The sequence below is a fragment of the Tachyglossus aculeatus genome, chromosome 9 (genome assembly GCF_015852505.1).
Source record: "Tachyglossus aculeatus isolate mTacAcu1 chromosome 9, mTacAcu1.pri, whole genome shotgun sequence".
Taxonomy (NCBI): domain Eukaryota; kingdom Metazoa; phylum Chordata; class Mammalia; order Monotremata; family Tachyglossidae; genus Tachyglossus; species Tachyglossus aculeatus.
The window spans coordinates 13,784,830-13,810,951 of NC_052074.1; the positions used below are offsets into that span (position 1 = coordinate 13,784,830).

The 26,122-nt window shown below is 40.7% G+C and overlaps 1 protein-coding gene across 1 annotated transcript; it reads right to left on the bottom strand.

Moving 5' to 3' along the window:
* Positions 1-11: 11 nt before the first annotated feature.
* Positions 12-25,969, bottom strand: PPP3R1 (protein phosphatase 3 regulatory subunit B, alpha). Its single transcript, XM_038751506.1, has 6 exons — positions 25,876-25,969; positions 25,351-25,390; positions 11,046-11,222; positions 6,487-6,546; positions 5,013-5,197; positions 12-2,210 (listed from the first exon to the last, which is right to left on the bottom strand). Exons 1-6 carry the CDS (start codon positions 25,906-25,908, stop codon positions 2,163-2,165), a joined length of 543 nt encoding a protein of 180 aa, XP_038607434.1. The 5' UTR covers positions 25,909-25,969; the 3' UTR covers positions 12-2,162.
* Positions 25,970-26,122: the final 153 nt, after the last annotated feature.

Below are 26,122 nucleotides of genomic sequence, written 5' to 3' on the forward strand. Positions count from 1 at the left end.
GCAGTCTGCGGCAAGGTTCAAATATTTTATTTTTTTGTTCATACAGTATGAAGTTTCCTAAAGATCCCACAACATGATGTAGCATGCAGAAGAAAAACTAAACATTCAACATAAATCATCCCCACCCCCCCCCACACAAACTAAAAAAAAAAAGAAAACCAAAAAAAAGAAAACCTCACCCCCAATAAGGAAATAATGTTTGCACTATTTTCTACAACGCCAGCCAAGGTATGCACAAGCAAGAGAAATAGAAAGCGTTCGCTAAAATGTTTGTAACAAATATTTATGTACAAAAAATTCACAAAAGACTAGTTCCCCCTTGAAGCAGAGCACATATGGCAGTTGACACTGGAACAGATCAAACCCCTGGCTGAGATTCTAAGCCACGTAACTGATCCAGAGGAAGAAGGTTACATGTAGTGGAGATTTTCGGTTTGAACATTAACATTTACCAAAGTTTGGCAACAATTATCTTTTTAAATTATGCAAATTATGTAAACAAGAGGAACATTTCAAATCGATCTACATGCAAAACTCCATGTCATGCAAGGACACCAAGCACCTGGATTTCTCTCTCACAGACAGACAGAGCCCATGTTGTGCAGCACTCAGTTGAAGGAACAGCTATGGCAAGACCACCTGCCCTTTCCACGGCTGATTAGAAAACCAGTTTCATAGAAAAAAAACCAACTATATAGGAAAGATTGTACTCTTCTACAAAGCTACCAAAAGTGTTTTTTTTTTTTTTTTCTTCCGGCCAATAAGTACCATCGCAGAAAAGGGAAGGGATGATATAAAGTGGTGGAACACATGACTCGCTACTTTTATATCACACAAATCGAGCAAGATAGCTTTCATTAGAAATCAGGATATAGACAAATCAAGAAAGAAAACTCTCCAAATGCCCTCAGCCCTTGAGGCGGGCAGAAAGAGGCTTCAATTTGGATATTACGGAGTTTCCCTTCTCTATGGCATTGGTTAACAAGATTTCCCCACTGTACGAATCCAATATATATATACATACGCCTCGCCCCCCAAACACACGCACGCCCACACCCACGCATTAAATATTACCGGTTACGCTACCTGCATTTTTTTTTTTTTTTGTTAATGCCAAAAGAAAACTACTATGGTTCCGACGTAAGTTTGATGGCCAACATTGTCTCATTTCACTCTGCGACGTATACGGCAAGCGCAACTAGAAGACGGGGCTGAAGTTCTCGGCTTTAAAGCTGGGCCCTAGAGAAATCGTGAATGCACCAGACACTTTCCAGCTGCTGAATGTAAAACACACCAGGCACACCTGGCGATTTACATTTACCTCAGTCCTTAAGGAGATGCAACTGATTCCAGTTGCCAAACCTCAGAACCAAAATGGCCCTTTCGCGCACCCAAGGCCGAATTCTTGGCATTCGTGTTAAATGACATCTTCCCGTTAAGCAGACGTGTATGAAAAGCTACTCAGCAGAGAGACACAATCCCTGGTAATCTATTGACGGGCCTAAATTACCGTACAGATTCCCGTGCTACAAAAACTACGGTCGAGAACAGGAAGATGACAGCCACGCTTTGCCAAACCCGTCAGAAGACGGGACGGCCAAGGAAGGCTAAGACGGTTGACCTAACACCCCGTTTAAATTGTACAGTCTTCTACTCCTATATATATATAAAACTGTGTGAAATAAAAGTAAGGATGTATATCCATATTCTGAACTCGTTACGTTCTGCTTGGCACTTCTGTACTCTTGTTTCGGTTAATCACGTCTATTTAAATTAAAGCCAACCTAACCTACTACATATAGAAAGCTACATATATATCTATATATAAATACCTTTACATATATATATATAGATAGATATTTCCTTGTTATAAAAGATGAAGAAAAATAAATTAAAAAGCCAAACCCCTTCCCTTTCTCCGCCACACTGATCATGCTCTTTCCACCGGGCTGTCCTTCAGACTTTAAAGTGCTACACTGAGTTATTGAGAGAATAAAAGTTCAATAACACTTAGTTGGCTTCATGAGGCTCGTGTTGGAAAATGTGGCTTCACAGAGAAAAATACTTCCATTTAAATACACAGAGAGCGTTGCTGGACGTCTTGAGCAGATCTTCAGAGATGGAGAAGAAAGCAAAAGTGGTGGGTGGTGCTCTAAAACGAGTCACACGTCTACCACCATCTTTTTGTGGATGTCTAGGCCTCCTACAACCTGAAACAGACAGGGAAAAAGAAAAAAAATCAAACTGTAACCCAGCTAACAAGTCTTGCCGTGTATATAAGAGGGGGGAAAAAAACCTACAACCTGGAAGACAGGGGAAAAAAAAAATCAAAATGTAACCCAGCTAACAAGTCTTGACGTGCATACAAGTGAGGGGAAAAAAAAAAAAAGGCTACAACCTCAGACAGGGGAAAAAAAAAATCAAAATGTAACCCAGCTAACAAGTCTTGCTGTGCATACAGGTGAGGAAAAAAAAAAAAGCTACAACCTGAAACAGACAGGGGAAAAAAAAAATCATCAAAATGTAACCCAGCTAACAAGTCTTGCCGTGCATACAAGTAAGCTACAACCTGAAACAGACAGGGGAAAAAAAAAAATCAAAATGTAACCCAGCTAACAAGTTTTGCTGTACATATAGGTGAGGAAAAAAAAAAAAGCTACAACCTGAAACAGACAGGGAAAAAAAAAAATCAAAATGTAACCCAGCTAACAAGTCTTGCCGTGCATACAAGTGAGGAAAAAAAAAAGCTACAACCTGAAACAGACAGGGAAAAAAAAAAATCAAAATGTAACCCAGCTAACAAGTCTTGCCGTGCACACAAGTGAGGGGAAAAAAAAAGCTACAACCTGAAAAAGACAGGGAAAAAAAAATCAAAATGTAACCCAGCTAACAAGTCTTGCCGTGCATACAAGTGAGGAAAAAAAAATAAGCTACAACCTGAAACAGACAGGGAAAAAAAAAAATCAAAATGTAACCCAGCTAACAAGTCTTGCCGTGCATACAAGTGTGGGAAAAAAAATAAGCTACAACCTGAAACAGACAGGGGGAAAAAAAAATCAAAATGTAACCCAGCTAACAAGTCTTGCCGTGCATACAAGTGAGGAAAAAAAATAAGCTACAACCTGAAACAGACAGGGGAAAAAAAAATCAAAATGTAACCCAACTAACAAGTCTTGCCTTGCATACAAGTGAGGAAAAAAAAAAAAAGATACCCCCCCAACAAAACGAATGTTTTTAGGATTCTTACTACATAATAAGTGGGGTATCGGTTGAGCACTTACAACGTGCCAAGCCCTGTGCGAAGCACTGGGGTAGATACAGGATAATCAGTCACAGTCCCTGCCCCTCATGGGGCTCAGAGTCTTGGGGGAGAGAGAACAGATACTGAATTCCCAGTTTTCTGATGGAGAAATTGAGGCTCAGAGAAGTGAAGTGACTTGCCAAGGTCCCATAGCTGACAAACGGTGGAGCCGGCATTAGAATTACTATTCTATTTATTTTATTTTGTTAATGTGTTTTGTTGTCTGTGTCCCCCTTCTAGACGGTGAGCCCGCTGTTGGGTAGGGACCGTCTCTATATGTTGCCAACTTGGACTTCCCAAGCGCTTAGTCCAGTGCTCTGCACACAGTAAGCGCTCAATAAATACGATTGAATGAACTGAATGAATTACTATTCTATTTATTTTATTTTGTTAATATGTTTTGTTTTGTTGTCTGTCTCCCCCTTCTAGACGGTGAGCCCGCTGTTGGGTAGGGACCGTCTCTAGATGTTGCCAACTTGTACTTCCCAAGCGCTTAGTACAGTGCTCTGCACACAGTAAGCGCTCAATAAATACGATTGAATGAATGAATGAATGAACCTGGGTCCTCTCCCTCTCAGGCAAGAAGTTACTGAACCATAGGGGACAGTTTAGGTCAAATTTACTTCACTTGAATTGGAAACCAAGGCTTTCAATTTTTTGTGCTTTGGTTATTTCACACTGGTTCACAAGATCCTATTTTGTACCCCAAAACCTGGAGTGCATGTTCTAGAAAAGAAATTGTGACAAAATTTAAATTACATGCCTTCTTTTATGGAATTAAGCATAAGGAAAGAACTGGCAATCAGATAAATCCCAAACGAGTTTTCATTCATTCAATCGTATTTATTGAGCGCTTACTGTGTGCAGAGCACTGTACTAAGCGCTTTCACTGTGGTATCCATCTAAAATCTAATCTAATTTTAATATACGAGCAACCGGACTGTCATCTCGCCACAAAATTTAATAATAATAATAATAATAATATTTGTTAAGCGCTTACTATGTGCAAAGCACTGTTCTAAGTGCTGGGGGGATACAAGGTGATCGGGTTGTCCCTTGTGGGGATCATAATCTTAGAGGAACTCCATCATTTTAAATTGAACAACAGTGTGTATTCCATTAGATTAACTGTTCAAAAATAATTTAGCGTGTGTCAGTAAAATTAGCTTTGCTACGGATTTGTTCAAGTGTAAAAAAAATTCAGAGTTACTGGTGCAGTTAAAATCCCAAGTTCCCAATTCAAAACTTAGAGTTACTGGGGAAATATTTGCATTTCCTAATTATGCATGTAAGGCATTATGCAAAATGTGATTTTCATTGCAAAGAACTCATTTAAAACCACCTGGACACCCATCAAAAATAGACTTCAAAAACATTTTACCTGGAGAACCAGCCAAAATAATTTATTTACAGGGCTCATGAGCGATTTTTTTTTAAACGGTGCAGCCCAGAATCAGCTTTAACAAATATCCCATGTATCCAGGCCCCCCCACCCCAGGGATCTTCAGCAACAGCTGGAGTCAAACTTTGGGACACTGACTTGAAACTCCAATTTTTTAGACATCAGATGTGCTAAACTCACTGTCAGTGGCAGTTACAGAAGAGGTGAGAAGGTTAAACTGTTGATTTTGGACTCTTCCTACTGAACACTGCAAGGGGGAAAGCTCCAAAATCCGACGACTGTGGGGAAAATAATTTCTTTTCAACTTACGGCACAGAATTCTTCAAAGGATATTCTTCCATCTCCATCCTTATCTGCATTAATTATGGTTTTGTCTACGATTTGCTGTAACTGTGTATCCTTCAGATTGTTCCCAACCATCATCTTCAGAACCTGGAAAAGCTCCCCATTGGAGATATAACCATCCTTATCCATGTCATAGATACGGAAAGCAACTAAAAAAAAAAAAATTGCGTTTTAAGAAAAGCTCGACAACAAATACAATATAATCAATATAATATTTCAACAGGATCCACCATAAAATTTCCAAACTGCTCTAAGGTCTTAAATACCTCTCAGTGGTAATAAGAAGTCATTCTACGGGAAGATAATTGGACTATGCTCCCTATCTTTTGGAGTCTCTTCCTCTATTTGTGACCAAAAAGCTTGTCCACCTTAAATTGGATCCTAGATCTTATGGCAACTTTTACTAAAACAATTCTTCTCAAAAGGAAATGCAAATAAAATTGTATTTTTTACTGCCTACTAAAAAGGTTTTATTTGTGAAAGAGAGATTTGCCAGGTCTCCAGAGACTAATTTCTTTTTTTTGCCGCTGTGTAAATACTAGACCGTCAGTTACAAATTTCAAAATGGAGCATTACAATTTGTGTACCTCAAAAGACTTATTTAAGCTTAACCAGTCATACTGGAAATTAATTCAGCAGCAGGCCTAACAGAGGAGCCGGGGCCTGGGAATTAGGGAACCTCAGTTCTAATCTTGGGCTCCACAACTCGCCTGCTGTGTGACCTTGGGCAAGGCACTTAATGTCTTTGTGCCTCAGTTTGCTCATCTGTAAAATGGGTATGAAGAACCTATCCTTCCTCCCCCTTACACTCTGAACTCTGTTGGGGACAGGGACTGTGTCTTACCTGAATCTTTTATAAGTACCTCGGCACTTGGGTCAGTGTTTGGCACAGATTAAGCATTTAAATAACAATTATTACTGTTCTCATTCTCCTTCCCATTTTCAGTAAGGCAGCAATAATAATAATAATAATTATGGTATTTGTTAAGCGCTTCCTATGTGCCAAGCACTGTTCTAAGCATTGGGGTGGACACAAGGTAATCAGGTTGTCCCACCAGGATGTCTCGGTCTGAAGCCGACTTTTACAGATGAGGCGACTGAGGCACAGAAGTGAAATGGCTTACCCAAGGTCACACAGCAGATAAGCGGTGGATCCGGGATTAGAACCCACATCCTCTGACTCCCAAGCCCATGCTCGCTAAGCCACGCGCTGCTTCTGTTGACATACTCTGGAAGAAACACCTTTCACCAAAACGAAAGAAAAACGCAAGTGTGCCTCCTCATCTGAGGCTAGCACTTTTTGACAGGCACTGGCCATACCTTTCATAGGGCCTTGCCGAACCTACAAAGGAGTCTGTTGAAAATATTCATTTCCTAAGACTTTTAAAAAGCTAAATAAAAATGTGAAAGAAGTTTAAGACAAAAGAAAGCTACTTACACCTCAATTTCTGTTCCTTATCTCCTTTGACACTGAACTGTGAGACGCCTTCAATGAATTCTAGAACAACCAAAGTAGGAAGAAGTGGTTACAAATCAGTCAATCAGTGGCACTTATTGAGGGCAGAACACTGTGTTATAATAATAATAATAATAATGATAGCATTTATTAAGCGCTTACTATATGCAAAGCACTGTTCTAAGCGCTGTTATGGGACTGTCTCTATATGTTGCCAATTTGTACTTCCCAAGCGCTTAGTACAGTGCTCTGCACATAGTAAGCGCTCAATAAATACGATTGATGATGATGATTGATGTTATGTCCTTGGGAGAGTTGGTAGACACAACCAGGGCCCACAAGGAGCCTACAATCTAGTTACACATAAAGTATTTTTTTTTCCTCTTGGAAAAAGAATCTAATGGCTAACTTACATACACATAAAAAGAAATCCTACTCTCTGGCTAACAAAACCAACCGTTAAAGCACCCAAAACAACACCCACCCCCACCACCAAACCCACTCAATTCCAAGGGATAAACTCCAAAGATACATCTATTTCCCATACTTTATATCAAGGTAAAACTGGTTCCACGTAAAGTCTACAACGTTGAAGGCCCTGTTACCAGGGTGCAAAATTTTTATTGGTGCGTGAACATGGTCTAGGGGCAGAGACAGAGGGAATGAGGAGCGAAAGAGAGGGAGAGAGGAAGGGAGGGGAAGGGGGTGGGGAGTGAGAGGAGAAGAGGTACTCAACTCCCTACTGCTACACAATTTCCTCCGCCGCCGCCGCCACTAGTCATGACTGTGTACTGGGCCATACTGGGCCATACTGGCCCAGTATGGAGCACTTGGGCTGGGGCAGTTGCATTCTCAGTGGTGGTAAAGGATAGTGGGAGGTGGCTGAGTTAACTGGCCCCACAGACCATCTCTCCCGGTGCCAAGGTGGAAGCGTAGAGTGTCTCCAATGGAGAGCCGAGGATGAGAGGAGCTTCTGGTCCAGCTCCAGGATCTAGGGAGGACAGGAACACCCAGGGGTGGAAGTGGCTGGGGTACCAAGGTTGTCAGGAGGAGCCAAGAAGTGGAGCTGACACCTTGGCTCCCCTCCTGTCTGCTTTCTGGATCCAGTGGGAACCAGACTGCTACAGCCGACTGCCCTATTCGAAAAGCTATGCGAGTGAAACTTCGTCCCCTCCGTGCAATTTTCGGAGGAGAATGGTGCCCACTCGCTTCCATGGAGCTAACGCTATGCTTTCTTACGAGTGGAAAGTCAGGTTACACTGCCTCTGCTTAAAAAACAAATGCCATACCTTGAAAGTAACTAAAGATGTCTGTGTGTTGGTGGGAGGGTGGGGGGTGGAGGGAGAAGCAGAGGAGGAGGAGGGGGTAAGAAGGGAGAGGGAATTTCAAAGCGATTCTAACTTTTGATGCTGCTTTCCAAAAGACTGCAACCATAAAGTATTCGATAGCCCCACTGACACATTCGAAGAGGAAAAAAACTGAGGGGCTAATTTCAAAAATGGGCATGTGAATGAACCAGGCTTGAAAAGTGGCAACTTGAAAACAAAACAATGAGAGTAAAGGAAGTGCTTCCTTGGAAAAACTCCCTGTCTATGAAAACTCGATCAACATTAGAATGTAGATGAATTATTCCCAGAATGAACATATCTGCAAACATGCCGTTTGTATATATATGTATATATGTTTGTACATATTTATTACTCTTTATTTATTTTACTTGTACATATCTATTCTATTTATTTTATTTTGTTAGTATGTTTGGTTTTGTTCTCTGTCTCCCCCTTTTAGACTGTGAGCCCACTGTTGGGTAGGGACTGTCTCTATATGTTGCCAATTTGTACTTCCCAAGCGCTTAGTACAGTGCTCTGCACATAGTAAGCGCTCAATAAATACGATTGCTTGATTGATTGCCGTTATTTCTCTGGTTATTAAGGCAAATTCTCCACCGAAACCCTCAGCATGGACAAGGAGATGTGAGGCTTAGGGCCAGAAGTGAGATCAGGGAAAAGAAAAGGATAGCAAAGGGAGATTTCTAAGCCACAAGCCTTTCTGGAACAATAGTCCTAGTACTACAGTTTGGGGAACTGATGGTTTCTAGAACTCTATAAACGAGGAATGATGGCAGTAGAAGCATGTCTTACATTGACTGTGAGTTTCCCTTATTTTTGTGCTGGGAGACAGACCCTTAGACAGCCATTCTGCAAAGGGAAATGTCTGGAAACAGAATCCTGGGGCTTAGATTGTGACCCTTTCCCAAACTAAACTCTACATTTGTTTCAGCACGGTGCTCAGCACACAGTAAGTGCTCAATAACAAAGACACTTCCTGAATGAACCTGTTGAACCATCTTAGGGATGATTCTGAGCTTAGTATGGTGCTCAGCACACCAACTGCTTAACAAATATCATTAGTACCACTCACCCATTTTGAAACCGGACTGATATACTAATTCACTATGGGTCACAAATGGTCATGCACAAAGTGACTCTGCGCATGTCCAGTGTGAATGTAGAAAACACAAGAAGTTTCTGTTGCAAGACAGAGTCAGACATGAAAAATCTGCCTAAAAAAGGTTGTGGGTTTTTTTGTGGGGGGTTTTTTGCTGAAAATCAAGTTTGCTTTCTTCAATCGAGCTGTCTTATTTGGGGCCACAGCTCTCACAAAAGGTAACTGGACAAGAAAAGCAGGAAAAAGTAGTAGTAGTAATGGCACTTATTTACTGTGTGCAGTGCACTGTGCTAAGGTATAGCAGAAGCAAGCACAGAAGAGAATGAGGGCATATGTGGATTTCAAGGAGGGAATAATTGTTGCTACAGAGTAAATAATAATAATAATAATAATAATAATAATAGTGGTATTTGTTAAGCGCTTACTATGTGCCAGGCACTGCACTAAGCCCTGGTGGGGATACAAGTAAATCAGGTTGGACACACAGTCCTTGTCCCACATTAGGCTCTCAGTCTTAAACCCGATTTACATGAAAAGAGCCCATTACCACCTTGTAGAGCAGTGCTAAAAAAAAAAAAATTACAGGATACCTTAAAACAAGGATTAATTACCTTTTAGTCCAGACACTTTCAAAATTTTACGTGGAGTATAACCCAATGTTACTGATCAAGCCATGTATATATGTTTGTACATATTTATTACTCTATTTATTTATTTTACTTGTACATATCTATTCTATTTATTTTATTTTGTTAGTATGTTTGGTTTTGTTCTCTGTCTCCCCCTTTTAGACTGTGAACCCACTGTTGGGTAGGGACTGTCTCTATATGTTGCCAACTTGTACTTCCCAAGTGCTTAGTACAGTGCTCTGCACACAGTAAGCGCTCAATAAATACGATTGATGATGATGATCAAGCCCTTAGTACAGTGCTCTGCACACAGTAAGCACTCAATAAATACGATTGATTAATTGATCTATTGAACTATTTGATCCCTTTCTTCAACATTCTCTTTAGAAAGCATTTTAGCATTTTGAAATTTGGAACCAATTACCTTTCCAGGAAATTAAGCATCTAAAATTTTAAAAAGCTACCACGACAAAAAAAAAATTACAGAGTATTTTAGTAAATGGTATGCTAAGTTAATTTTGTACTCTGCTACTGTAGTAAAGATGCTTTTACTGATAGAATATTTTAAGGTGATATTTTATTTCAAAATGTTTTGGAATATTCATTCCAATATTGAGCGCTTACTATTTGCGGAGCACTGTACTAAGCGCTGGGGAGAGTAAACAGACACATTCCCTGCCAGCTTTCTGAAATTTTCTTTATTTGTACTTCCTCCCCTAAAAGCCTGCTTTATTCCATTTGACTCTGCACTGCTTTGTTTCTAGTCAACACTTCTCTAAACCAAAACAGCTTATTTTAAAAAGTTGACCAGTTGAAAAAGAAATGCCTAAAATGTCAATTTAAAAATATGTGTGATGCCTCAGAAATATGGGCTCTGTGGGAATACATTTTTAATTTACATAGATATATAAATTCCCAAATTAAGATTCTGTAGTCCTTAGTAATAATAAAACAACTGTGTAAACAGATTGTTCTTGAAAGATCCAGGATTAGCTATAGGAAAATAATCTTCTGTTGCAGTAATGCTCCCCTGATTACCGCTATGTATTCTAGATTAGTTGACTACATAATATATACCTGTAACCTTAGGAAAACTGCTTAAAAGCTCCTGCACTTTTTAATACTGTACCGTATAACACACTGAACTTATTTTCTTGACTCAAACACGTACTATGTCTGGATACAATTATTAATTATACTTAAACTGCTGCTTCTTTCATTCCTTACATGAATGTTGGACAAATGCATCTGTTTTGTAGAAATGTCAAGATCAGGGCACATTATTTAACTCAGTATTAAAAACAGGTACTACCAAACATAAAAAACTTCCAAAAAACAGGGAAATAGGAAAAGACATTTTAAGAACAGAATCAACTTCCAATTAAGACATTACTATTCATAGAGCCTGTAAGGTTGACGGTATTGGGTTCTACTTCAGATTCAGTGTTAAAATGATTTTCTTACCTTTGAAGTCTACTTCTCCATTTCCATCTGTGTCAAATATATCTATTACCCTTTGAACTAAAGGGTTCTGTTGCAACTCAGGCAGAGACATGAACTCTTCCACACTCAACGAACCAGAGTTGTCTAAGTCGAGCTTCTTAAATCTCTTCCCTAGCCTTTTAATTTCATCAGCATCAACTAGAAAGTAAAGGAACAGATAGTTAAAGGATTTTTCATTTTTTTACAAGTTTCCTACACATCTACAGCTATAAAATGAATACATAACAGGGTGCTTAAAATTCCAGTTCCATCGAACTCCACCCTGCCGCAGCTCCCGGGAGTACACATTTTGGTAAAATTGGATCACATGAGGTTTACAATTGTTACCCGTTTTTTTGCCTCTACCATCCATATCATCCGACCTGCGATTAACTACGCCGAGTACACCAAGACTTCAGGAAGATTGACAACGCTTAGCTGATCAGGGTCACGTGCTACCTTATTAACTATGTCAAATCAATCCTGCTCTGTTCTTTGGTATTGATCCTTCATTTATTCACCCAATCATATGCGGAGGAAAAGAGTTCCTTAGCTTTTCAATGCCTTCAAGGGAAAGGGTTCCTGATTACTATCATCCATTTGGTCTAGTTTCAAATGTAAGAATCCAGCGTATACTAATAAGCCGATTATCTGGGCAGGTGGGGGAGATTGTTCTCGCCCTCCCTTCTGTCCACGCTCTGCCAGGGCCTTCCCGTGCTGCTGGCCACAGCATTACCACTGTGTTGCCAATGAGCATACTGACAGCCACAATGAGCGTGCTGACAGATATAATGTTCATCAACGCATACCTATTATTCATCTACTGGTTTGATTTCCCAAATGAATACTTCCTCTAAAAGGCTTACGCAATCGCGTGGACGGTCTTTATATTTTCATGACCCGGGCGGGGGATTATAGAAGCGCGCCCTGCTGATTTCGCGTTTAAATACCCTGAACAACATACCCTAATTTCTGCCATAATGCGTGTTTTCCCTTCAATGGAATGATGCTAGAGAATTAGGAAACATTCACCCAACAAACCACATTTGTTTGGATACAGCACACCGAGGTGTCCTAACGGGCCAGCACTGGAATGGAAGTTTTCCAAGAAACCAATTTCTGCCTTAAGAGAACTGGGCGTGTTTGTTTTTAATACACAAAAATAGGCAACAACAAAAAAACTGCCAGTACCACATATTAACTGTTTTGTCAGTGTCCTGAAAACAGCCTCGCCTATTTCAATATTCAAATCGAGTACATACAGTCCACTTCAACCCAAGTAGGTGGTGAACTGTTCAAAACAGCACATTTGCACTTTAGAATTCCCAATGATATAAAAACCGACAAATACCCTTTCTCTTCTCTTCCTTAAAATATCCCCTGTGCAAAAGCAAACAGCAATAGCCCTTTTATCACTCCTTGCTTCTAATCAGAATAGTGATAAAAATCAACTCCTCTGGAAAAAAAAAACCCCAACAACAACAGAGGTAGGATTCAGGGGTTCAATAGTTTACTAGCAGAAATTCCAAGTTTTATCATCTTTGCTGCTAACCATTTTTTTTAATGGGATTTGTTAAGCACTTACTATGTACCAGGCAGTGTACAAAGCACTGGGGTAGATACAAGATAATCAGATTGGACACAATCTGTGTCTCACGTGGGGCTCAAAGTCTTTATCCCAATTTTACAGATAAGGGAACAGGCACAGAGAAGTTAGGTGACTTGCTCAAGGTCACACGGCAGACAAGATGGGGAGCCGAGATCGGAACCCACGTCCCTCTGATTCCCAGGCCCGTGCTCTTTCTGCTAGGTCAGGCTGCTTCTCAATTGAACAGTCTTCTAGTAAATTAGTCCGATTCTGCTTCACACAAAAGGGAAAACAAAGACAAAACAACCCAAGGGTATTTTTTGGATTTACCAGCAGCCCAATTACGCTCAGGAAGGCTGACTCTTCCAAAGTACCAGACAGAAGTGGTATCCAAAAGGACAAGGAAGATGGCCAGGTTGTCGGTGCAATATCGAAAACCTTTTGGAAACCCTGAAATTCCAATCAAATGACACATTCAATAGAGAGAAATGATTCAAAATTGAGTGGAGTGCCTTTAGCCTTATTTCTGAAAAAAACAATTCTTTCAACTGAAGACTCAGTCAAAGGCCATGCCTCAACTGGCAAAAGTCCTCCTCTCACATTTCCTGAACACATTCCTGCTCCGCCTTCAAAATCCAGCATCATTCCCAACTCCTAGCTCTTTTACAACAAGGAGGATGGAGGCGAAAACTCGTAACCACCCTCAACTAGTGACCCTTCCTGAAAACCTCCAAGCAGTTGTGGATAGCAACACTTGAGTGTTTGATTTACAGTGCTCTGCACATAGTAAGCGCTCAATAAATACGATTGATTGATTTCACAAAATACACCAGACCGTATCGCCATTAAGGGCAATTTTGCGTCCTAGTATACATATTCCCAAATAGCAACCAAATCAATGGTATTTAAGTGTTAACTGTGGGCAAAGCATAACCGCTTGGGAGAGGACAAATACAGATGTGAGATGTTTCCTGCCCAAAAGGAGCTTACAGTCTAGAGGGGGAGGTGGACATTAATGTCTAAATTATACATATGTTCGTAAGTGCTGTGGGGCTGCGGGCAGGGTGAATAACGAGTGCTTAAAGGGCCATATCAATCAATGGTATTGAGTGTGCAGAGCACTGTACCGGGACAGTACAACACAACAGAGTTGAACGACACATTCCCAGCCCACAACAGAAAGGAGTATTTACTCTTTTCCAAAACAATATTCTAGAAAATGCTATGTACATCCATCTAGATTGTCATCGTCGGCACTTGAGCCCCTCTTGCAGTGCCCTGCAAGCCCCCTTTTTTCTCTCCTCCTCCCCATCCGCCCCAGCCCTGCCTCCTTCCCCTCCCCACAGCACCTGTATATATGTTTGTACATATTACTCTATTTCACTTGTACATATTTTGTTAGTATGTTTGGTTTTGTTCTCTGTCTCCCCCTTCTAGACTGTGAGCCCACTGTTGGGTAGGGACTGTCTCTATATGTTGCCAATTTGTACTTCCCAAGCGCTTAGTACAGTGCTCTGCACATAGTAAGCGCTCAATAAATACGATTGATGATGATGATGATGGAGTGAAATGGACAGGGCAAAAACTGCAAAATCTCAACTCTTGGTCGGTGTGTGCCACGGCAGACTTGGCTATTAGACCCAGTTCTCTACACTGAAAACAACCATTGAAATAATGTTCCTGCTGGAACAAATGCCTCAACATACACTCAGCACATCTGCACTTAGCAATGAAACAGGATAAACACTTGGAGAGCAGATAACCACCTCCGTGGCAGCAACTTTCCTCCAAGGTTTCCATACTGCTTAGGATCACACTTGTTTATAACAGATGGAAGGGGAAAACTAAGCCTCACCCACTTGACTCATCTTGAGTCAGAGATACTGACTTTTTGCAGATATTCTTCTAACAGAGTACTGGGATATTTGCCACTTTTTTTGCAATATAAAAGTGTGCTTGCATTCTTTGGGGGCATAGCTAAACCTGACTTTCCCCTCTTTAGTTTTGCTGTTCTATTAAATAACAAGAGCGTTGGCCTGACGGCACATCTGAAAAAAGGACAACTCTGCAACCAAGGGACATAAGTGTAAAGATGCCGTATTACTTATAAACTTTTATGCGAGGAAGTAGGAGGTGGCTGCCTAACATTCAAAATGTGTTTGAGGATGTGGAAGGAGTTAAAATAACATAGTCATACTAAGCCAAGAATAGACTAAGCTCTTATATAACCTTCATCTCACTTAAAACACCTTTTGGGAGTGCTGGAGAAGCAGCGTGGCTTAATGGAAAGAGCATGGGCCCAGGGGGGTCAGAGGACCTAATCCAGGCTCTGCCACGTACCTGTGTATGACCTCGGGTGAGCCCCTAATTTCTCTGTGCCTCAGTTCCCTCATCTGCAAAATGGGGATTCGATCCCTGTTCTCCCTACTACTTAGACTGTGAGCCTCCTGTGGGAGCTGATTATCTTGTACCTACCCCAACGCTTAGTAAGTGCTTGACACAGAGTACGTGCTTACACATCACAGTCACTACTATCAGTTTAGAGTAGGCATAGCCCTGTTACTACCAGAGAGCACTAACGTTTCAGCAGATCAGGAATGGAGAGCCTGTGTATAATCCTTTCAGATTTGATGGCAACAAAGTTTAATTTTATTCCTTTAGCATACTTTGAATATGTCTTCTCTTTTGAAGGGGAGAAAATATGCATAGGGTTACCTGAAAGGATTCATTCACTTAGCAGAAGATTAAAAATAGCTCTGAAAAGCACGCTGACTCTCTATTTTAACTGAGGTGAGGGTAGAAGAAGAACAACTAGATGAAGTGGAATAAAGAAAAAACAGCAAGGGTTAGGCCAGAGGCCAAAATCTTAGCCCAGACCCACAACTCACTTTTCTCAGTTCCTTAAATGCTAAGAAAAACATTTCTCGCAAAAGTTAACCCAATCTCAATATGCCGTTAGGAACTGTACAGTAGTATTAGGATGCTGATGATTCAGTTTAGTAGAACTCCCGTTATAACAGCTGTTTGGTTTTTTTGTTTGGTTTTTTTTTGGTCAGCCTATAAAAGTTTACCAATCCTTTTCATCGTTCTATATATGATACATCTTTTAAAGCTTGGGAGTCTAATGAGTCTTTGTCAGTTTGCGCCGTGTACACATAGGACTCTTTCCCAAAATCTGTGGTACTGAGAGATTACTACTTCTAGTTGATGACATACATCATCCATTGCATGAAATTACTTGAGTTGGTGGATAACCCATATATCAGGGAGAACAATATAGCCCAATCTATGGCTAACCAGAACCAAATGGCCACAGACACTCAAAAAAGAAACCCATTTTTCAACCAGAGGCAAGCATAGAGTCACTGAACAAATCCCAAGATAGGAAACTCAAAAAAAAACCCACAAGACTGAATTATTACTCTGGTATGGAAGACTCCGAGACGGTTTAACAAATTTCTTTGACAGGGATATTTATGAGTCTCCAAAAGGGCGCTAACATGATCCTCCAGATTGAGATGTCAGATGGCCTCAAAAGCAGATGATGTGAACATAAACCTTTTTGTTAGAACTTGTCCAAACCCACTGCTATGAAATAAAAAGGCCAGATGATTTCTTTGTATCTATTACTACTATATACCTCTAGGACAGCATGGAACGGCTAAAGAAACGGTGACAGACAAATAACTGATTAAGTTTGATTGTTTCTAAAGAAGGAATCCAACGTGATTCTAAAACACCAACTTACGGAGTAAGGTCCCAATGACTAATTAGCCGGTCATAAAATGTTATAATATGAAGTGTTTCAAAAAATATTTTTTTCTATTAGAATATCAAGTTGCAGTTCAAGTCACTTGAAAGCAGATGCTCCAAAGACTCTTGAAGTTTTCCCTCTAGACTGAGAGCTCATTGTGGGCAGGGAATGTGTTTACTAATTCTGTTGTACTGTACCCTCCTCCCAAGAGCTTAGACCAGTGCTCTGTACACAGTCAGCGCTCAATAAATACGACTGATTCAAGAACAGAGACATCAAAGGCTACCAAACTTAATCACGGAATCCCAAACAACGGCATTTTACCCATTCTGTAGACCTGCAGTATCGGCAGTTATTAATGAGTGGAACAGAACTCCAAGGTATCGAAGCTTCTCTGCCTCAGATCATACATTGCTTCTAATTACGAGAAAAGTATCTCTAACAAATATTTTACCGGACACCACATTATGGCATCACGACGGTCAATGTCAAATTCAACATTCACACCAAAGCGTCACCCAGCTCTCGTTTTCCAGAATACCGAGTGGCTGATGTTAGTCTCCTCCAGCCTGCGCTTTTCTTTAAATGGTCTTATTCTTTCGGTAACTAATATGTCAGGAGGAGAGAAACTTGGATTAAAATCTGAAAGGGCAGCTTTCTTCAGTTCGACGAAGCCCAACAGAAGTAACTGCCTAATAGCCTCCTATTGGGTTTCTGAAGGTGTCAAACTGTCTCCCAAAGCTCAGAGATCCTGTCCTTTTCTAGCACATATTCTACGAGAAAGAGACATGAGACATCATTTAACTCCCCTTTCCCATATGCTTCAGATACATACACTTCAGCCAAAATGCGTGTCTTCACAATGCACTTTTGGCTAGAACTTTGTTAGGGAAACGTAATCCTTTGTTAGGGAAACGTAATCCAACACTGAAAGCCTGTTCGGATACAATGTGCCCCAGTCAGAAGAAACGGCTTTTGCACATGGCGTTGGAACGAATACTGTCACAGGAGTTTTCTTTAAACGGTTTTGCAAAAACAAAACTCCCACATTGCAAAATCAGGAATTTTACGGCCCAATCAACAGGTTAATGAGAAGACTGGGCATGCAACATCCTCATATCAAAAAGAGTGTGAAACGGCATCTCTAAAGTTGGAAACTGACAAAGGATTTTATATGGTACCTTAAAAAAGTTTTGGCTGAACTTCCTCTATTTTAGTTTTCTTCTTTTCTCATTTGGGAAATTATTAGAAACGGTGGGAGGGAACACACTTAAGAATCAAAGAATGAGAACATTTATAACTCAGCAGTTTCTTGGAGACTCATCTTCCGTAAGCACAGCTAAGAGACAGAGGCAAACATTTCCAAGTTGTAAAGTACTGTGCTGTTTGGCCCAAAGTGGTTTTTCTCCTTCCATAAATAAGGTGTTAAAAGCACAGACATACACAAGAGTGACTCACCGACAAGCAATCTGGAGCCTTTTTTCTGGAAAACCCATATCCAACTGGCAGAGGCTCACAATTTGAAAGGGAGGTTTGGACAGAAGGTTCAAAAGGTCGAACCAATTCCCGTGGGACGTTGCTATCACCCAAAACTACTCATTCGTTCCCAAAATGAGTGTTTGCTGTTGTGCAGGCCGAGTCTACATATCACACGTTTTCTTTTTTAAGAATATATGGGTAGCATATATGGGTAGGAGGCTAATTGGAACCACAATCAGAAAATTTGAGTGTCTTCATCTCCTGGAAAGGGAACTTCCAATTAGTCAAGTAAGAGCTACAGTGAAGCAGTAACAGTCACCAGAGGGAGTAGTGCTAACAGCTTTCCTAGTGAATTAAAAATCTCTCCAAACAGAAAACATAAAATCTATAAGACCCCTTCCAAAATTGAAGCATCCTTCTTTGTAATGTAATATCGCCTCTCACGCTATAATAAATATTTTCTATGACAACTGGGCATAGAACACTGTCAACCAAACGATGCGCAAGGATGGACTTTAAAAGATCACTCTCCAATCCGGCGACAGCGTCTATAAAATCAGGTTTTTTATATTTACGAAACCTACAGTGCATTTGAAATGCCTTCGGTGCCAAAAGAAAAGACTATTTTCCAATGCTTCGTTAGTCTGGAAAGTAGGTAAGAATCAGATGTGCTGAAAACTTCCAAGATGATTTCCTTTCGATGCATACTAAAAATATCTACTGAACAGAACGTTTCAGAATAACATTTCTACAGAAAAATCAAATCTGGATACTAAAATGTAAATGCAAGTTGTACTTTTCTCTCTGTTGTATATTTTAACAGATTGCAATGTAAGAGGCCTTACACATTTGTAGCCAGATTTCTGAGAAACAGGAGAGCTGAAAATATTTAGAGCATGGGCAAAACCCTAAAGGGAAACTAAAGTGTAATCATTTGGTCAAGAAAATGTTTAGGAAGGTAACTCTTCTTGACATTCTTGAATTGACCCTAAGTGATGCAACACATTTTTAATCTTTTCACCTATAGTTTTTTTTTTCTTTTTACCACATGAGTCACAAATATGTGGCGGCTGAAAATGGAGGTCCGGTTCTAATATTGTTTCTTAAAGGGAAAGTAATGAAGTTACAGGATAAAAATGTTATTTGTGCTTCAGAAACTTCAATAAGCGAATAGCCCCTTCTCCCATAACTTCAAGCTGTTCTGCGACAAAAGTTTGAGGTACAATTTGATAGACCTAGTATGACTACATCGAGATATAAAACTATCTCTTCGGCTTCAAATATGATGCTGGGATTTGAGCAGCGGGCCCAGGTGTGGCTGATCCGCCAGTGTTATTAGACAACGTACTCGAAGCACAGGGTGTCAGCGCAGGAATACAACATTAGTACTTCCACTATGACACTTTTAAAGCAATCAACAGTCTCCTGCCTGAGCGGTAACCACAGACAGTTGGGGCAGTGGGAAAGACACCACGGATTCTTGAAGCTCCCCCAGATTTGTCTTTTATTTGACTTGCATCTTAGTGGCACCCTGAATTGTACGAGCAAGCAACAATAGGAATCAAGTTGTCCCCATTTTCGGAACAATGGTGGGGATTAGGAAGCCCGGTCCTGCTTATTCTATAAGAGCTCCAAAGACCCTAGGATTTGAGTGAGGAAGATGTTCCCATGTCATAACCGATCCTGCTGTTTGATGACTAGAAGTACTGTGAGTCAGAGGTATGGCTAATGATTAGCCATTTTAGATGAAGTCAGCTCTCCTCCACCACAGGGCTACATTCTTGAAGAGTCTAGGAAAACCTGCATTAGGGCAGTTACACCTTGACTCTCCTGTAAGAATGGGGAAGCAGCATGGAGTAGTGCATCGAGCACAGGCCTAGGAGTTCAAAGTTCACGGGAGCTAATCCCAGCTCTGCCACTTCTTTGCTGTGTGACCTTGGGCAAGTCACAACTTCTCTGGGCCTCAGTTATCTTATCTGTAAAATGAGGAGTGAGACTGTGAGCCCCACTTGGGACAGGGACTGTGTCCAACCTGATTTGCTATAGTATCTACCCCTGCACTTAGTACAGTTCCTGGCACATAGTAAGCGCTTAAATACCACAATCATTATTATTATCATTATTGTTGCTATGCTCATCCCAAGCAGTGAAACAGCCATTACAACTACCATTAGGTGTTTCTCAGAGCCATCTGAATTCCTTATAGTTGCCCAGGTGAAGCCGTAGGGAACATATGTGGGAGGGTGAATGAGAGCTGGACAATCAGAGTCCAAGTGAAACCTCCCCAGAGGATGGTACTATCATAAACAGCTGAACCAACACAGGAAACTAGCACTGAAAGTACAAGGCTTTTGCTGTCTTTTAAAAATTTTATTATATGGAGACCATCCTTGAAAAACCTACTTTTGAGAAAATGAACCTCTTTCACTTCTCCTCCATCCTTCTGGGAAAACTGGAGTGGAATCCACCAGCTAGCTAGGTGCATTACGTGTCAGGAACATCAACCCAGGCTCAGACTACAGCACTGACCCTTATAATGCTTCCCACCCCACTCTCAAGATAGGGCTGTTATCACTTACAGCCCTCTGTAAGTGATAACTTACAGGGAAACTTCAGGGAACTCTGCAAAGTTAACAAATCCCTTTCCCTCCCTTTGATCTACCTGATAGACAGATTGAAGCCCATTTCAATTTAGCATTAGATAATGGCATCCATTTAACATAGATAATAGATGTTAGCACAATAATAATAATAATAATGATGGCATATATTAAGTGCTTACTATGTGCAAAGCACTGTTCTAAGCACTGGGGAGGTCACAAGGTGATCAGGTTGTCCCATGGTGGGGCTCACAGTCTTAATCCCCATTTTACAGATGAGGTAACTGAGGCACAGAGAAGTTAAGTGACTTGCCCAAAGTCACACAGCTGACAAGTGGCGGAGCAGGGATTTGAACCCATGACCTCTGACTCCAAAGCCCAGGCTCTTTCCACTGAGCCACATTGCTTCTCTGGTGTCCTTTTGCTAAGAAGGATGTGAAAGATAAGGTTTTGAAGATGAAGTGCTGTTATATATGCACAAAAAAGTTAACCAAAATATTTCATTATTGGTACATATTTACTGCTATTTGATCATGTAACCATATTGAGTTTTATTACTAGTTTTTATATAATTATAATGATGACATTTATTAAGCGCTTACTATGTGCCAAGCACTGTTCTAAGCGCTGGGGAGGATACGAGGTGATCAGGTTGTCCTACGGGGGGCTCACAGTCTTCATCCCCATTTTGCAGATAAGGTAACTGAGGCTCAGAGAAGTGAAGTGACTTGCCCAAAGTCACACAGCTGACAACTGGTGGAGCCCGGATTTGAACCCATGACCTCGGACTCCAAAGCCCGGGCTCTCTCCACTGAGCCACGCTGCTTTTTGCTCAGTTTTCTTGGATCTTGGAAAAGCATTACTGTACTTTCCTTCATTATTTCATCTGCTGATTTTTTGCATTACATCTTATTGTCATGGAACCAATAAAGGGTGCTAACTGGGATATATATAACAGATTATATTACACACCGTGTGATCAAGAACAACCCCAGCTGAACCATGGACTTCCCTGCTGGAAAGCTGCTGGAGTGGGATCCAATTGGAGTGTTGCTCTATTTCTCCTCAGTTTCTCTTTTCCCAAATCATGGGGTCCCCACGAAAGGGCAAGGAAGGGGATTAAAGTGGAGGTATTCACCACAAAGCATGATCCCATTTGGACTGGGACCCCGGGTGGGGAGTAAGTACTGCATGTATGTTTATTTGGGCACGCCTGCTGGCCTGTGTTTCTAGTATGCTCTATTACAGGTGTTCAATGGAATACTTAACATGGGACACAAAATTGATTTTTCTCATCTTCTATCCATTTATATTTTTCTTCCTCTTTTGGCTTGCTGTATTCGTGACTCAGTTTTTACTTTTTTCTGTGTTGGCTAACCTTTTCGCAAATACTTCTCATGCTAACCTGTCCTTTAACTAGTACTTTTTCAAGCGCACTGAATTTTCCTGTAGTGGGAGACTGCATTCTTGCAGAACTCCATATCAAGGAAAACAATGCCTCGCACAAGGCCAATGTAGCTCTGAATGCAGGCGGCTCATATTGCGAGAAGAACATTCCCTAATTGCGCCAAGACACATAATAAAAACATGTACTCTGGCAGAACTGCATAGATTCGCTTTGCCCATACTGCTTAATGTTTCAACACCCCTTCACTGGTGGGAACTCTACTCATTCCCTAAACAGATAAGATTTCCATTTCAATTTTTTTTTGTGTTTAGCTTTTTTTAATGGTATTTGTTAAGCGTTTAACTATGTGCCACGCACTGCTGAGGAAGATACAAGCTAATCAAGTTGGACGAAAACCTTGTCCCACAAGGGGCTCACAGTCTTAATCCCCATTTTTCAGAAGAGGTAACTGAGCCGCAGAGAAGTTAAGTGACTTGCCCAAGGTCACACAGCCAACAATTGGCAGAGCTGGAATTAGAACCCAGGTCTTGCCAGCTCTCAGGCCCAGGCAGTGCTGCTGCTGCTGCTTTTGTCTTTGTTATACCCCCTTTCCCTCCTCTACCATTTATCTCTGATTCTGCTATGGTTACCAGTGAAGGAAAGCAGCTTTTGGAGTAACCTCCCAGCCCTGTGATGTTTCCACTAGGCTATACTACTTCTCTTCTTTAGTATTTCTTTTTAAGATCAAAATCAAATAGGCTAGCATTTTTTTTTTTGGCTGCTATTTAAAAACCAACGGCTTCTTTAAACTATCACATATCTTGACGTACAGATTCAGCTTCCTACTAGAAAAGACTAGATTTCAATGGGACCTTTCACCGTGATTCTCGCCTCTATCATCTTGTCCTATTTGGAAATATAATGTTTCTGGTAAGCTACTAAGATAACATCTATTTCGATCCTTGAGATCAAATTCCCAAAAGTCACTGCCCTTGAGAATATCTGACCAGTTGTCTTATATATGCTTACACACAGCTGGCTTAATCCTTTACATGGCTTTCAGATGTGCCAATTAACATTTCTTATGCAAAGACTATAGAAGGAGGCACTCTCATATGCCAAAGGAATTCACAAATGCAACGATTAAGTTGCTTTCATTGTTTTTCTACCACCCTCCCAAATGACATATTTACAAGGGAACTAGGATTTACTTGAAAAGTTAACCTAGACAGCCCCCAATTCAAAGGCAATCACGGTTGCATTCATTCTTATAAACTCCGAGTCAAGTTTTAAAGGCCAATATGTAAAGAGGGCTTCTTATTAAAAGTTAAGGAACAGAGCAAAAAGATGGGCCTATATTTGAAAGTCAAGGAAACAAAGACCATGAAAACTGGAAGTTTTAACACATTTGTAGTGGATGGAGAGAAGACTGAAATAGTTGACAATTTCTCTCTCCTGGGAAAGAAATACGCCGAAGATTAATGTCAGGTAGACTAGCTATGAAGAGCCTGGAAAAAATCATGAAATGTGCTAATGTATGGATTCGAAAGCTGGACAGTGAAAAGACAGGATAGAAAGAACATCGAGTCTTTGGAAATGTGGTGTTGGAGAAGGAGGCTTTTGCGAATACCAACAGACAAACAGATCGATTTTAGAGCAAATTAAACCAAAGTGGCCTTTGGAAGGCCAAATGACTCGACTTAGATAAGCCTATTTTGGACATACAATCAGAAGGACTAATTCTCTGGAAAAGACACTAATGCTAGGAAAAGTCCAGGGAAAACATCGACGAGGCAGACCAGCAGCTAGGTGGATAGAGACCATAACAACGATAACGGAAGAACCATTAGAAAGGTTGCGGATCATGGCAGGGGACAGGATGTTCTGGAGAAAGTATAACCATGGAGTCACTATGAATCAAACAACTCGATGGCTAATAATAATAATAATAATAATAATACTATAAAGAGGGTTGTCCTCATGCTTGTTGCACACTGATAAAGTAGGCTTGAAGGATTTCAGATATCTAGGAACAAGTTATCATTCTAGACATGGCAGGTCTAGAAATACCTGAACTAGATTTTAGACTGTAGTCTCTAGACTGTAAGCTCACTGTGGGCAGGGAATGTATCTATTACGTTGTTATACTGCACTCTCCCAGGCACTTAGTACAGTGGTCTGCACACAGTAAGCACTCAATAAATAACGGTCGAATGACTGACTGACCTATATGATACAACAGACGATATTCCTTGAAAATAAATAGGACTGTATCATGAATGGCTGAATCATGGGTTATGTTTTGTCTAGACTTACATGTCATAAATTAAGATCCATTCCAGAATCTCTGGAAAAATTACTGAAATACAATGTGTTATATACTACAGCATTGTTCACATGCCGTAGAGTCGTTTCCTACCCATAGAGACTCCATGAACTCCCCCTCTTCAGAAAGTCCAGTCTTCTATCGTAAAGTCATTCTGGTATATGTATCCATAGAGGTTTCTTGATAAGTTTTCCCCCCTTTTCCTCTGCTCCTCCTGCCCTCCCCATTACCCCGACTCCCTCTCTCTGCTCTACCCCCCTCCCTGCCCCACAGCACTTGAGTACATATGTACATATTTATTATTCTATTTATTTTATTAATGATGTGCATATATCTGTAATTCTATTTATTTATATTGATGCTATTGTTGCCTGTCTACTGGTTTTGTTTTGTTGTCTGTCTCCCCCCTTCTAGACTGTGAGCCCGTTGTGGGGTAGGGATTGTCTCTATTTTTGCCAAACTGTACTTTCCAAGTGCTTAGTACAGTGCTCTGCACACAGTAAGCGCTCAACAAATACGACTGAATGAATGAATTCTTTGACCATTATAAACCCCGCAGGAAAAAAAAAAGAGTGGAAAAAAAAAATCCCATCCTGGCATTTTATGACCTGCATTCCTTGACCCAAGAATATACAAAAAAGATTTGCTTATTTTTTTTTGCATTCAGTCTTTTACATATTCTATTTACACACCAGGCACAGAAGAAAACTACTCAAACTGAAAACACACGTCTATTTATAGCATTTATAATGTTTTCTGGTATCTTAAAATGACGGTAGCAATACCATCAAAGCAGAGGTGGGGAAAATATTGCTCAAAGACTGGACCCAGATCGTCAACTGATTCATAGAAGTAGAACCTCTCTGCATGCTTCTCTGCAGGCTCGGAGCTAGAAATAGGCTTTTGTGGGCCCATGCAATAGCTTCTTCCATTCAACACTTCCCCCCACCTCTTTACTGGACAACAGGTTTTGTTTACTCAAGATGAAAACTAGCCAAAAACAGTTACTCATCCCTGGAGCAAAAACAATCTCCTTATACTTATTTTGAGGTTTTCTGTAATGAGTTGTCAAGGCTTCTTAAATTCTTCCAACGGGTTTTAGATCAGCAAAACATTATGTATTCTCTAGTTAAAGAAATATTTAATGACTTACAGTGCGAGCACATTTCCAAGGGGTAGCTTGCCTCATTACCCTGAAAGACAAAAAAAAAAAACTGTGATTAGTCATAATTGGCTAGAATTATTTTTGTTGTCAAAATAAAGTTGAAATGTTTTAGAACAGCCCTCAGAAATGTCGGATTTTGATTTTCTGGGAAGTCATGAATACGGCCACAAAGATATTTTCCTCGGAAAGGAAGCAAGACAACACAACAGACCAGCAAAATTTCAAGAGAGGCCAGCTTCAAAAATTTAACACGTGCCAGCTGCGTGACCTTGGATAAGTCACTTAACTTCTCTGTGCCTCTTTAAAAATGGGGATTCAGACTGCGACCCCAATATGGGACCCGATCCTTGTCCCACCGATTAGACTGAATCTATCCCAGCCTTTAGCACCTAAGAAATATCGTCCAAAAAAAACCCCGAAAATCGAACACCGATGTTTTTTAAATTGTTCGAACAAGTCAATATTTAACAAATGCAGCCAACGATAAGGGTCAGAAGAGAGAGAATTCATTACGAGATTTCCAGAGACATTACAGTTCAGTGCCATCCTCTGAGGCAACCCTCAGCCCCCTAAAGGAGGGCAGTCGGCTGAAAGGAAGGAAAGCAAAGCTTTAGCCAGACGGATCCTCTCTCGCACCAAGAACCCTACTCCAGTGAAGGGAGTAGTACAATCTGAAGCCGGTGGTGGTATTAGAAGCTTTGACGGTGGGGATTGTGACATCAGAAAGGACGTCCTGGTGATTCTGCCAGGGTAGGGGTAG

What these genes read in the sequence shown, in the direction of transcription:
- PPP3R1 (XM_038751506.1), bottom strand. Translation starts at nt 25,908, where the DNA reads ATGGCACTGAACTGTAATGTCTCTGGAAATCTC. An exon ending in CTTGGAAATGTGCTCGCACT is followed by an intron (nt 11,223 to 25,350) that starts GTAAGTCATTAA and finishes TTTACTTTCTAG; the next exon opens with TTGATGCTGATGAAATTAAA. An exon ending in TGGAGAAGTAGACTTCAAAG is followed by an intron (nt 6,547 to 11,045) that starts GTAAGAAAATCA and finishes TGGTTGTTCTAG; the next exon opens with AATTCATTGAAGGCGTCTCA.